At 40.4% G+C, this 14,929-nt stretch overlaps 1 protein-coding gene across 1 annotated transcript; it reads left to right on the plus strand.

Moving 5' to 3' along the window:
- Positions 1 to 9,652: 9,652 nt before the first annotated feature.
- On the plus strand, positions 9,653 to 10,199 carry LOC121455913 (non-histone chromosomal protein HMG-17-like). Its single transcript, XM_041663700.1, has one exon. It carries the CDS (start codon positions 9,653 to 9,655, stop codon positions 9,902 to 9,904), a length of 252 nt encoding a protein of 83 aa, XP_041519634.1. The 3' UTR covers positions 9,905 to 10,199.
- Positions 10,200 to 14,929: the final 4,730 nt, after the last annotated feature.

Below are 14,929 nucleotides of genomic sequence, written 5' to 3' on the forward strand. Positions count from 1 at the left end.
TCCTTTTCTGAAAGCAGTGGCGTATTTTCACCATGCTGTCAAATGCTCCACTTTTGAAGTCAGATCATGTTCTCCCTCTGCCTTACTATTCTTCACTGGAAGCTCAGCTTAAAGTAAACGCTGTCAGCTCAACAGTGGGCTACATAAGGCCTGAACCTTGACCTTCCTTTGTGCTGTCTCCTTAATTTATCCTCTTAGCCTAAATACACTGGCTTCCTTGTTCTTCCTGAATATTCCATATATATTCTTGTCCAATGATTTTTGTAGCGGTCCTCTCCCTTTCTTAGAAATTTCTCCCTTGCTATATTTAGATACAGTTTGTGTTCCCCACAGGTTCATGTGTTGACATGTAATGCCATTATGAGATTCTAGGAGTGGGAACTTAATCTATTGTGTTTAGAGGTGGACCTTTTGGAAGGTTATTAGGAAAATACCATTAGGGTAAATGAATATCAGTGGCTTGCTAAAACATACCAAACACACACACACACACACACACACACACACACACACACACACCTGCCTTGTTTCTATGAGATAGAATCTTTGTCTGAATCTGGAGTTCTCTCTCTCTCTGACTGTTCCAGTCCCAAGTTCTCGTGACACATACATGTGATCACATCTAACTTCTTATGTGGGTGCTGGGGATCTGGACTCTAGTCCTCATGCTTGTGCAACAAGAATTTTGCCCACTGTGCCAACTTCTGAGAGTCCCCTATTTTCTTTAGAAACCATCAAGTGTCCTTAATGCTTTCACCTCTCAGATTGAGACAGCCTCTGGTCATCTAATGAAGTCTCAATTGTGGGATTTGTAGACAGAAGCTTCTGTCCTGCCTGGTCCCGCAGCCATTTAGTCCCAAAGAAACACCCCGAGGCTTATATTGATTACAAACTGTTTGTACTGTTAGTTCAGGCTTATTTTATTAACTAGATCTTAAAACTTAAATTAACCCATAATTCTTTTCTATGTTTAGCCATGTGGCTTGGTACCTTTTCTCAGTAAGGCATTCTCATCTTGCTTCCTCTGCATCTGACTGGTGACTGACTCTCTGCCTTTCCTCTTCCCAGAATTCTCCTAATCTAATGTCCCCACCTATACTTCCTGCCTGACTACTGGCCAATCAATGTTTTATTAAACCAATATGAGTAACAAATCTTCACAGTGTACAAGTGCTTTATCCCACAGCAGGATTGGCTTGTGTCCATGTCTGTGAGAAATTTTCTTGGTTTGTGATTGATGTGTGTGGCAGTTTGATGTAATTGACGCCCATAGGGAGTGGCTCTATTAGAAGGTGTGACTTTGTTATAATAGGTATGGAGTTGTTGGAAGAAGTCTGTCACTGTGCATTAGGTTTTGAGGTCTCATATGAACAGTGTCCCAATTCACTTTCTGTTGTCCTCGATCAAGATGTAGAACTCTTAGCTTTTTCTCCAGCTCTATGTCTGCCTGCATACCACCATGTCCCACCATGATGATAATGGTCTGAACCTCTGAATTGTAAGTAAGCAAATCCCTCAAATTAAATGTTTTTCCTTATAAGAGCTTCTATGGTCATGGTGTCTCTTCGCAGCTATAGAAATCCTAACCAAGACAATGTGGGAGCTCCTATCTTAGTATGGGTGGTACCACCCTTAGGCAGGTGGGCCATTGCTGCATAAAAAGTCAGCTAAGCATGAGCCAGAAGGGGAACAAGCTAGTAAATAGCATTCCTCCATGGTCCATGCTTCAGTTTCTGCCAGGCTCCTACTTTGAGTTCCTTGACTTCCCTCAGTGATGGATTGTTATATGGAACGGTAAACTGAAATATATAAACCCTTTCCCTCCCTAAATTCCTTTTAGTTATAGGGTTTATTACTGCAACAATAAAAAAACAAACTAGAACAGAACTTGGTTGGGGTGGAATCTTGATGTGATGGACTTGGCCATGTGGCTTTTTACAACTTTGGACTATGCTGCCAGAATATTTTTTTATTTATTCTTTTCAATTGAGTTATACATTTTCCCCTACTCCTCTTCATTCCTCTCCTCTCCCCTTCCCCCTGCTCCCACAGTCCCAATTTACTCGGGAGATCTTGTCTTTTTCTTCTTCCTTGGTGGATCCATTTTTGCCCCTTCTAGGGTCTTTTTGGTTGTCTAGATTCTCTGGGGTGGTGGATTGTAGGCTGGTTATTCTTTGCTATGTGTGAAGCCATTTATGAGTGAGTACATATTATATTTGTCTTTCTGAGTCTGGGTTACCTCACTCAGTATTTTTTTTTTTTTTTAGTTCTGTTCCTTTGCCTGCAAATTTCAAGGTATTTTTTTTTTTATCACTCAGTAGTTAGTACTTTATTTTATAAATTTACCACATTTTCCTTATTCATTCTTCAGTTGAGGGACATCTGGGTTGTTTCCAGGTTCTGGTTATTACGAATAATGCTGTTATGAACATAGTTGAGCAAATGTCCTTTTGGTGTGATTGAGCATCCTTTGGGTATATTTCCAAAAGTGGTATTGCTAAGTCTTGAAGTAGATTGATTCCTAAGTTTTTGAGAAATCACCAAACTGATTCCCACAGCGATTATACAAGTTTGCGATCTCACCAGCAGTGGAGGAGTGTTCTCTTTACTCCACATCCTCTCCAGCATAAGCTGACATCGGTGTTTGTGGTTTTTGGCCATTCTTACAGATGTAAAATGGTAAGATGATATTTGCATTTCTCTGATGGCTAAGGATGTTGAGCATTTCCTTAAATGTCTTTTGGCCATTTGAGATTCCTCAGTTGAGAGTTCTCTGTTTAGATATATATTCTATTTTTTGTTAGATTATTAGTTCTTTTGATGTCTAGTTTCTTGAGTTCTTTGTATATTTTAGAAATCAGTTATTTATCAGATGTATTGAGGAAGATCTTTTCCCATTCTGTAGGCTGCTGTTTTGTCTTGTTGACTGTGTCCTTTGTTTTACAGAAGCTTCTCAGTTTCAGGAAGTCCATTTATTAATTGTTTATCTCAGTGTCTGTGCTACTGGAATTATATTTAGGAAGTGATCTCCTGTGACAATGTCTTCAAGGCCACTTTCTTTCTCTTCTGTAAGGTTCAGTGTGGTTGGTTTTATGTTGAGGTCTTTGATCCATTTGGACTTGAGTTTTGTGCATGACAATAGATATGGATCTATTTGCATTCTTCTACATGTTGACATCCAGTTATGCCAACACCATTTGTTGAAGATGCTTTCTTTTTTCCATTTTATAATTTTAATTGAAAAATCATATGTTCATAGGTCTGTGGACTGATATCTGGGTCTTCAATTTGATTACATTGGTCATCCTGTCTGTTTTTATGCCAATACCAAACTGTTTTCATTACTATAGCTTTATAGTAGAGTTTGATGTCAGGGATAGTGATGCCTCCAGAAGTTTCTTTATTGTACTGGATTCTTTTGGCTATCCTGAGTTTTTTTGGTTTTCTATATGAAATTGAGTAATATTCTTTCAAGGTCTGCAAAGAATTTTGCTGGGATTTTGATGGGTATTGCAATGAATCTGTAGATTGCTTTTGATAAGATTGCCATTTTTACTGTGTTAATTATACATATCCAAGAGATGGGAGATCTTTCCATTTTCTGATTCTTTTCTTTGATTTCTTTCTTCAAAGATTTAGAGTTCTTGTCATACAGGTCTTTCATTTGTTTGGTTAGAGTTACACCCTGATGTGGGAGTGTCATATATCAATCTGTTGATTTCATTGGTTAAGTAATAAACAAACTGCTTAGGCTCATAGCTTAGAACATAGGTGGGTGGAGTAAACAGAACAGAATGTTGGGAGGAAGAGGAAGTGAGCTCAGACTCGCAGCTCTGCTCTCAGGAGCAGAGAGGCCATGCTCCGCTCTTCCGGGAAGACGCATAGCTCTGCTCTCTGAGGCAGATACACGCAATGAAGCTCCAACCCAAGATGGATGTAGGCTAGAATCTTCCCCGTAAGCGCACCTAGCTGTGCTACATAGAATATTAGAAATGGGCTAGTCCAGATGTGAGAGTTAGCCTAGAAGAAGCTAGATAGAAATGGGCCAAGCAGTGTTTAAATGAATACAGTTTGTGTGTTGTTATTTTGGGCATAAACTAGCAGGCAATCGGGGTGCTGGGGACGCAGCCCCACCACTCTTATTACTACAACATCCAAGATATTTTATATTATTTGTGGGTATTGTAAAGGGTGAGGTTTCTCTGATTTCTTTTTCAACCTGTTTATCATCTGTACTTAGGAGGGCTACTGTTTTTTTTTTAAGTTTATTTTGTATCCTGGTACATTACTGAAGGCGTTTATGAATTGTAGAAGTTCCCAGGCAGAATTTTTGGGGTCATTTATGTATACTATCATATCATCAGCAAATAATGAAAGTTTGACCTTCTTCTTTTCCAGTTTGTATCCTCTTAATCTCCTTTTGTTGACTTACTACTCTAACTAGAACTTAAAGTACTATATTGAATAGATATGGAGAGAGTGGACAACCTTGTCTTGTTCCTGACTTCAGTCTGATCACTTTGAGTTTCTCTCAATTTAGTTTGATGTTGGCTGTTGACTTGCTTTATATTGCCTTTATTATGTTTAGGTATGTTCCTTGTATCTCTGCTCCCTCCAAGACCTTTTTCATGAAGGGGTGTTGAATTTTTCAAAGTCTTTTTCAGCATCTATTAAGATGATCATGTGGTTTTTCTCTCTCAGTTCGTTTATATGGTGGATTACCTTGATGGATTTTTGTATGTTGAACCATCCCTGCATCTCTGGGATGAAACCTACTTGGTCATGGTGGAAGATTTTTCTGATGTGTTCTTGGTTTTGGTTTGCCAATATTTTATTAAGTATTTTTGCATCAATGTTCTTGAGGAAGATTGGTCTGTAATTCGGTTTCCTAGTTGTGTCTTTCTGTGGTTTGGGTATCTGAGTAACTGTAGCCTCATAAAAAGAGTTGGCAATGTTCTTTCTGCTTATATTGTGTGGAACAATTTGAGGAGTATTGGTATTACTTCCTCTTTGATAACCTGGTAGAATTCTGCACTGAAACCATCTAGTCCTGGACTTTTTTTTTTTTTGTTTGTTTGGGAGACTGTTGATTGTTTCTATTTCCTTAGCCATTATAGGTCTATTTAATTGTCAATTTTGGTCTATGCTGTTATCCGTCATTTTGATTGTGGGTGTTGTTGGCTTTCTCTGGGTTGCAGTTAATTGTCTCTTCTGCTGTCCTTGAGAGTCCTGAACTAAAATTACCAGTAAACTAAGGTTTGAAAGTGGGCATAAAGAGTTAAGAATCTTTTGAGTGGGCTAAAACCAGAAAAGTAACTTTTGGCTGGTGGCAATTCTATGTCCTTGGAGATCAGTGACTATCTTAGATGGGATGCTCTATGCCTGGACCCTAAGCACTGACCAAATGGCCTGCTGATAAAGATAATTGCAGAAAGGCAGATCTCCGTGCTCACTTAGGAGAGAGGAACAAGGCTTGGCAGTGGAAAACATTCTGAATTAGGGAATTAATCCCCAAATATGTAACAGAAAGGGAATTCAGCTACAGAAAAAAAAATCTACAGCAAAGGACAGCCATTTATTCACAAAACAGTAACACCAAAAAGCCTTGCTTTTTGGTTTAGCCTTTACCAGATCTCTTGGTTCTGATAAGTTACTTGTGAAAAGGTGGCTGAGCAATTACTATATAATGTTGTGACTTGTAGCATGCCTGAAGATCAGAGAGTAAAACAGTCCCACTGGACAGCCTTACAGACCAGGCAGTGGTGACACACACCTTTAATCCTGGTAGCCACACTAGTTGCCATAGAAACCAGGCCCAGGTGGTAGTAGTACAGGCCTTTAATCCCAGTGCTAGAGAGGAATTTAAGACGTGAAGAGACAGCTCTCAGACACAGTCTCTTTCTAAAGATTCCTGGAGGCAGGATCACCATTTTGGACTGAGGTAGGGGTAAAAGCCAGTGGCTGGCTATTTTGTTTTCCTGACCTTCAGGTAGAACCCCAATATCTGTCTTTGGGTTTTTTTTTCATCTTTAGGAAAAATCATGTTTTGAGATTATGAAAGTGGTGTGTGTAATTATGAAAATCTCACAATACAAAGAAAAGCACTGAGAAGAAAATCAAAGGCATCCATAATGCTTCTACTTGGAAGGCGCTATTGATAGTTGATATGCAATCACGTAGCCATCCTGTAGCCACCATACAGAACCAGAGAGATACATGGGCATGGGTTTTGATTTTGAGACCAAACTAAGCTATTTTTTTCATAACTGGCCAAATCACTTAACATGTTATTGTCTTGCTCTTCGAGCTGATGAGGGAGGGGGACTTGATCGGGGGAGGGGGAGGGAAATGGGAGGCGGTGGCGGGGAGGAGGCAGAAATCCTTAATTAATAAATAATTTAAAAAAATAAGAATAAAGGAAATTGATTAAAGTATGCTACACTCAAAATATGTAAAATTAAACCTGTCTTTGGGTTTTTATTAATCACACTACAGTTTAGTTCATTGTCCATCACAGGAAGCATGGTGGCATGCAGGCAGAGATGGTGCTGGAGAGGTAGCTGAGAGTTCTACACCTGGATCAGCAGCAGCAGCAAGAAGAGTGGGTGACAGTGGGCCTGGCTGAGCTTCTGAAACCTCAAAGCCCACCCCCTGTGACATATTTCCTCCAACAAGGCCACACCTACTCCAACAAGGTTACACTTTCAATCATGCCACTCTCTATGTGTTTATGAGGGCCATTTTCATTCCAACCGTCCCAGAGGGATTTTCCTAACTGCTCCACTTTGCTTCTGTAACCACACTGGCTGACAGAACCCCAATTCTCTGCTTTTACCCTAAAAAGAGACTTGAAATACTGGCTCAGGGCTGGTTTTTTTGAGCCCAGCCTTAGGGGAGAGCGTCACAGACCTTTATAAAGCTTCCTTTGATTTGGCCATAATTTGTGGAAGGTGGTTGTTGACCTCATGTCTATGGGATCAGCACAACCTCTTAAATGTTATGATTACACATATGAGTCACCGCATCTGCTTATGAGTCACATGAGTCTTGCCCATCGTTTATTAAAGGAGATATTTCAGGACCACAGTTCTCACTAAGTGGGGTTTTAGTTATCATCTGTGAGGAGTGTTATTAGAGTTCTTACTGTCACTTTCTAGAGACCCAAAATTTTGAGTTTGCTTTCACTGTAGGAATGTTATAATTTTATAATTTCTAAGGTGCTTGGTTCAATTTTTGGTTTTATTATATTATACAGAATATTCCTTATACTGTTTTTTTTTTTGAGTCAGGGTCTATGTAGTTTGGCTGCCCTGGAACTCAACCAGTTTGCACTCAAACTCAGCGATCCCCCTGCCTCCGTATTCTGAGTGCTGAGATTAAAAGCATGTGCTACCTCACTCAGACTAAAAGAGGAAGCTGAAGAGACAATGCTCTTCTGGGTGCTGGGAACTGAATACACTTCTGCCTCTTTATGTCTAAGTCTGAACCTTTAGCAGCTGATCTATCTCTTCAGCCCATTATTTTAATAATATAATTAACACATGATTTTAGTAATTGATTTCAAGTATGTTTTATTCATTTAATAACAAACAGAACAAAAAAAGAAAAAATGAAACAACATATATGGTTCAATGTCCAATCTTTGGGATTCACTCATAATCTTCTGGGCTCCAAATTTCTGAGCCCAATTTCTCTGGCTCTGCCATTCACAACATGCATAGCTCATCTGACAGACTCAGGCTGGCTCTGCTCTATACCTACTACTGTCCTTGGCAGGTGTGCCATGGCCCTGGCATCTCTAGGTATCATGGTATCTCCAGTGTACTGAAGAGTCATCATCACTAATGATCTCTCTTTGGGGACTCCTGTCCCCACACAATACCAAGCTTTCCCTTCTATCTATTGTCTCTTCAACTCTGGAGTCTCCACTGAAATTGAAGGCACACACTCACCAGTGGCTGTTTAGGGACTCTGGGACCCCTGCAAATTGCCAGGTCTCAATTGTTCTCCATGATCATTCCATGTCTTCAAAATCAGCACTGTGAGAGAGGCTATTACATAGTCTTTGCCAAGCCTGCTGCCAACTTGGTGTGCAGCCTCATCCCTCCTGGGACAGTTTCTGCATGCTGACCTGGAGGAAATACTTTTTAGTAGACTTCACATCAATGGTGCTGATCTCTTACCAACAACTGATTTCTTTCAGCCCCACGGACCAGCATTGTCCCAGTGAAGCACAGAGGGTTCCATTTCAGCGGTACTGCTCTTTTGTTAAGCATAGCTGACCAAAAAACACAGATTCTTAATGTAACACATCACATGACGATCCCGATAGAGTCTGCTTTCCTTTGAAACTTCACAAGTCAGGCTCCATCATCTGCATGTCTCCCAACATTCTTATTTTCTAAGTTCTACAACAGCTCCTTAAGCTCTAAACACTCAGTGACTTTTCCAGCTCCAAGTTCCCAAATCTTCCACAATATTCCAAAAGCAGAAGAAGCATGAGCAGCAGCACACGGGCCAGGCCAGGGTCCCGGGAGGAGAAGAGAGAGCACAGGCACGGTGAGCCATGAGGCCAGCAGTGGATGAACAACCATCTAAGCCTTGGGCCCATAGGCACCTGGAGGAACGATCACCAAAGGGTCTGCTCTGCCTACTCCTAGAGGAACATTCAACGAAGCCACAGTCCCCAACTACACCAACTGTAGAAAAAAGGAAACCTCTGAAAAACAGGTTCCACCTGTTCCAATTGGAAGAAGAGATGGATAGACAAGATGGTAAGAATACACTCAACAACATAAAGAGCAATACAGCACCACCAGAAACTGGTTCTAGAACATAAGACCTGAACCTTCCCAATGCAGATGAAACAGAAGAAAATGACCTTAAAAATAACTTTATAAAGATGACTGAGGTCCCTAAAGAGGAAATGAAGAATTCCCTTAAAGAAACAGAGAAAAAGATAGCGAGAGAGAGAGAGAGAGAGAGAGAGAGAGAGAGAGAGGAGAAGAAATCAACAAATCCCTTAAGGAAAACCAAGAAAAAAAGAAAAAGGAAATCAAACACCTGAAAGAAATTGTTCAAGACTTGAAAATGAGGCAATGAAAAAACACAAATTGAGGAAAATCTGGAAATGAAAAATCTGGGTAAATGATCAGGTATTACAGATGCAGGCATAAACAACAGAATATGAGATGGAAAAGAGACTCTCAGGCATTGAAAATACAATAGAGAAATAAATTCATCTGTCAAATAAAATGTTAAATCCAACAGATACTTAACACAAAACATCCAGGAAATATGGAACACCATGAAAAGCCTGAACTTAAGAATAATAAGAATTGAAGAAGAAGTCCTGCTCAAAGGCACAGAAAATATTTTCAACAAAATCATCGAAGAAAACTTTCTCAACCCAAAGAAGGACATGCCTATGAAAATACAAGAATTTTACAGAACACCAAATAGATTGGACCAAAAAAAGGCAGATAATCAAAACACTAAATATACAGAATAAAGAAAGAACATTAAGAAATACAAAGGAGAGTGTGAGGAAGCAGCGAGAACGACCCCCGGACAGACCCGAGCCGTGCACCGCTGCAGCCCCACGTTCAGCGCCGACGTCCCACCCGCCCCCGCCCCCGCCCCCGCCGCCGCCATGCCCAAAAGAAAGGCTGAAGGGGATACTAACGGAGATAAAGCCAAGGTGAAGGACGAGCCACAGAGAAGATCGGCAAGGTTGTCTGCTAAACCTGCTCCTCCAAAGCCAGAGCCCAAGCCTAAAAAGGCCCCAGCAAAGAAGGGAGAGAAGGTACCCAAGGGGAAGAAGGGGAAGGCCGATGCTGGTAAGGATGCCAATAATCCTGCAGAGAATGGAGACGCCAAAACAGACCAGGCACAAAAAAGCTGAAGATGCTGGAGACGCCAGGTGAAATGTGTGTGTTTTTGATAACTGTGTACTTCTGGTGACTGTACAGTTTGAAATACTATTTTTTTATCAAGTTTTATAAAAATGCAGAATTTTGTTTTACTTTTTTTTTTTTAAAGCTATGTTGTTAGCACACAGAACACTTCATTGTTTTGGGTGGGGAGGAACATGTGTCACTAGCAGTGTCTCCCAAACTGGATGAATGATGGTTCATGATGGAAAACATCTTTCCCTGATAATTTTGAGAGACTCCTCTTGGCTCCCAGGAGAGGCGTCCTGGGGACATGTTGACATGTGTGGCCACCATGGCACACATGCCTTGTGTGGGAAAACTCAGTTCATTTTTATATCCTCCTCCCCCTGTACCATCAACATAGACTTAACTCCCTTAAGACCAGAGACCTGTTGGAACCTGATCCCCAAAATTGGTTTTGCCAGTCTGTTGGGCAATCCGGACTTTGCAGTGATATCATTGAGTGTCCTCAAAAGCGCAGTGATTCCTTTTATAGAAGATTGTGGACCTGCAGACTGATAATTCTGCCATTTTCATTTCATTTCCTGAAAGTCAGGGTCGGCTTGTGAAGAGTTGTGAAACAACATCCTCGATGTGAAATGTCAGCCCTCACTCTAAACTCCTCCCCCTTTGCAGAGCATCCAATGAAGACTCACCAGGTTTTATAGTGGCTTTCTGATTTTGGTAGTCGATACAAGAAGGGAGTTTGGAAGTTCTTGTATTCTGTTACTGATTGTCTGCCCATGTTCTGCCTGGAAAACCATGATTGTTTATGGAAAGTGTCTTTAATAAAGCTGGATACAGTTTGTCTTGGAAAAAAAAAAGAACTACAAAGGAAAAGGCCAAGTAACATAAAGGCAGGCCTATCAGAATTACACCCAGCTTCTCAGTGGAAACAATGAAAGCCAGAAGGTCCTGGTCACATGTTATGCAGCCACTAAGAGACAATGGGTGCCAGTCCAGGCTACTATACTCAGCAAAGCTTTCAATCAACATAGACAAAACAAGATATTCCAGGATTCCAGGACAAAACCAGATTTAATAAATACCTATCCACAAATTCAGTCCCACAGAAGTACTAGAAAGAAAATTCTAACCCAAGAAAGTTAGCTACACCCACAAAAACACAGGAAACAGATAACCCCACACCAGCAAATCCCAAAGAATAGAAACACCCAACATCGCTACCACCACCACCACCAACAACAGTAACAGCAACAACAACAAAATAAGAGGAACTAGCAATCACTGGTCAATAATATAAATAGCCTTATTATAAATGGACTCAACTCACCTATAAAAAGACACAGGCTAACAGACTGGATATGAAAACAGAATTCATCCTTCTGTTCCATACAAGAAACACAAGTCAACTACAAAGACAGACATTGCCTCAGAGTAAAGAGTTGGTAAAGGATTTTCCAATCAAGGGGACCTAAGAAACAAGCTGGTGTAGCTATTCCAATATCTAATAAAATAGACTTCAAGCTAAAATTAGTCTAAAGAGATGAAGAATGTCATTTCATATTCATCACAGGAGAAATCCATCAAGAGTAAATCTCAATTCTGAACATCTATGCCCCAAATACAAGGGTACCCTCATATGTAAAACAAACATTAATAAAGTTTAAATTACACATCAAACCCTACACACTAATAGTGGGAGACTTCAATACTCCACTCTCACCACTGGACAGATCTGCCAGACATAAACTTAACAGAGAAATAAAGGATCTAACAGATGTGAAGCTGCACATGGGCTTAACAGACATCTATAGAACATCTCACCCAAACACAAAAGAATATACCTTCTTCTCATCACCTCATGGATCCATCTCCAATATTGACCACATACTTGATAACAAAGCAAATATCAACAGATAGAATTGGAATAACCCTCTGTGTGTTATCAGATCATCATGGCTTAAAGTTAGAATTCAACTGCAACACTAATTTCAGAAAGCCCATAAACACGTGGAAATTAAACAATGCTCATATGAATCACCAATGAATCAAGAGAGAAGTAAGAAAGAAATTAAAGATTTCCTAAAATTAAAAAAAAATGACTGCACAACATACCTAAACTTATGGGACACAATAAAAGTAGTGCTAAGAGGAAGCTCATAGCACTCAATGCCCACATAAAGAAGCTGGAAAAATCCCACACTAGCAAATTAACAGAACACCTGAAAGCTCTAGAACAAAAAAGAAGCAAACTCACTCAGGAGGACTAGACATCAGGAAATAATCAAACTAAGAGCTGAAATCTACAAAATAGGAACAAAAGAAAATAATACAAAGAGTCAATGAGACAAAGAGTTGTCTCCTCAAGAAAATTAACAAAATAGACAAACCTTTATCTAAACTAATCAAAAGGCAGATGGACAATACCCAAATTAACAAAATCAGAAATGAAAAGGGGGATATAACAACAGACATAGAGGAGTTGATGGGGAACCTCTTTCAGCCAATGGCCTTGAGAATCTGGACTATGTGGGGCATGGCTTTGGATACCAAAAGGTCAGTGGGACTGCCCTCTCAGCCTCTTCCTGCTAGCCACACCTGGATGTTGGATCCCATTCATGTTTCCTCCTTGTGATTTGTGAGTTTCCCTTTTAATAAAGAAAACCTTAGTATACCCTATTCGGAGCTAGTGTGGGATTATTTGATTCATGGTCCCCCCATCTGAGGCATTCTGGCTGCCCAACTTGGGGCCAAATCCACTTACTGGAACTCCCCCCCCCAATCCCCTCCATGCTCCCGGTTCACCAGCCTGGGCATATTTTTCACCCACTTGTGTCCCACCTGCTGCTGCTTAGGAACCTGACTTTCCCAGCCCAATGGCTCACTACTCACTGGCTGTCACTTCTTCAGCTAGCACCCAGATTGCCCCTCTCACACCATGCTTCTGCAATCTCTCCTGCCGCCCAGGTATTTTTTTTTTTCTTCATGCCGCAATCCCGCAGCGTTACATCTGCTGGCTGCACACAGTTCACAGCTTGCAAATGACAGAAAACTTTGGGCTTCTTTCTTATTTTGGTCACCAACTCTCTCCATGTATGGAATCACTTTAATTGTCCTTAATAACTGCTCTTAATTTGTTAAACAAAGCATATTTGTCAGCATCTAAGTAGGCGACAGTACACACTGAACCAGAGCAGGATGCTTTGCAGAACCAGTGAGGTAGTGCGACCAATTCCTGAGAAGCCAGCAGTAGCCAGGACTGCTCACTTCTCTACTCAGCTTCCCTCTGCCACGCAGCTGCAACCACGACACCTGCTGGCCAATGAAGCTTATTATGCCTACCCCAATTCACTGTAACTGCCTAAGGCAAGTAAGTATTATTGAATTTTGGAAGTTATATGATGACTGACAATATTACCGTTCATGAATTTAGTAACAATTTTGCTTACACTATGGATTATATTCTGCAAGGCTTATGTGATTTTCCTTACACACCCATCTATTTGATTTTGGGAATTAGCTTTATTTTTCATATTATATCTTTAAGAAAATGGTTTGATAACAGAGCCAAGAATAAGGCACTTTTAGAAACGGTACAGTCTTTTTAGACTAATAATGAACAGCCAGCTGAAAAAATTAATACTATTGAAAAGGATAGAGCCGGGCGGTGGTGGTGCATGCCTTTAATCCCAGCACTCGGGAGGCAGAGGCAGGCGGATCTGTGTGAGTTCGAGACCAGCCTGGTCTACAAGAGCTAGTTCCAGGACAGGCTCCAAAACCACAGAGAAACCCTGTCTCAAAAAACCAAAAAAAAAAAAAAAAAAAAAAAGGATAAAATTAATTTGACAAAATCCAATCCATGTCAAAGGTTGCTGATAAATTATCTGAAAGTATTCATACTGTTGAATTTAACAACCAGAATCGGTTGAAAAGTTATGATAGGTTAATGGACAAGGTATCTCTCCAGGAAGGCAATATGAACACAATCCAAATAATGTCCATGGATGAGACATTATCTTTACTGGACAAATTTCATACTTTGGAATCATATGTGCAGAATGAGGACCAGAAGCTAATTGAATCAATGAGAGCACTGGAATAGCACACAGAACTGGAGATTCACACTTTCCAAAAGGCAGTGATAAAAAGATTAGAAACGAACGAGGAAATTATTAGAAATAATGAGCAGGAAGAGAAGGTACAAGGACAGGATTTAGCCTCACCAGTATGTGCCAGAGCCCAGGATGACTTACCCAGGGTTTTAGCTGCCTATCCAATAATATCATCTCAGAAGCTGTCTGGTACTAAATACCCTAAAATATTCAAAGAATGTAAATACTAACCTATAGGTATGAGAGAACTAAAGAAAATTAAGCAAATAATAGTATCTTATGGATTTAACTCTCCATTTGTTGGGGGAAATACTGAATACATGGGCTTCAAGCAACAAGGCTACATCACATGATTGACCTCAATTAGTCTCAGCAGTCCTAGAAGATGGACCCAAGTTGCCATTGAAATGCAATTGGCAAGAAGAGGCAACAATTTTAGAATACAGGGAAAAGCAAATGGACTTAAGGCTTCCCAAGATCAAATTCCTGGCAAAGGCTATTACTCAAACCTACAGGACCAGGCTCTCTATGACAAACGCACCTTGTCCCTATGAAGCAGAGCAGCTTTAAATTCTTGGGACAGGATTCAGGAACTAGAAAAGAGAAATGAATCATATGCCAGGGTTAAACAGGGCCAGAGAGAACCCTTTGGTGATGTTTTTAAAAGATTAGCTAAGGCTCTATAAGTAGGAGTAACCAACCCAGAAGCTAGATATGTACATATTGACTCTCTGGCTTTTGAAAATGCCAACATAGAATGAAAAAGATACTTGGGCCTGTAAAGGTCAGATCAGCACCAATAGATGAATGGATCCTGCATACAATGAATGTTGAGACATTTGACTACAGTACTGAGGCTTGGGTAGGAGAAGCAATTTCCAATGGCATGAAGAGACACCAAATTGCCAAAAGTTATAA

This window comes from Microtus oregoni, unplaced genomic scaffold, assembly GCF_018167655.1.
Source record: "Microtus oregoni isolate MIOR12 unplaced genomic scaffold, Mior012 000014F_ref0000157, whole genome shotgun sequence".
NCBI lineage: Eukaryota > Metazoa > Chordata > Mammalia > Rodentia > Cricetidae > Microtus > Microtus oregoni.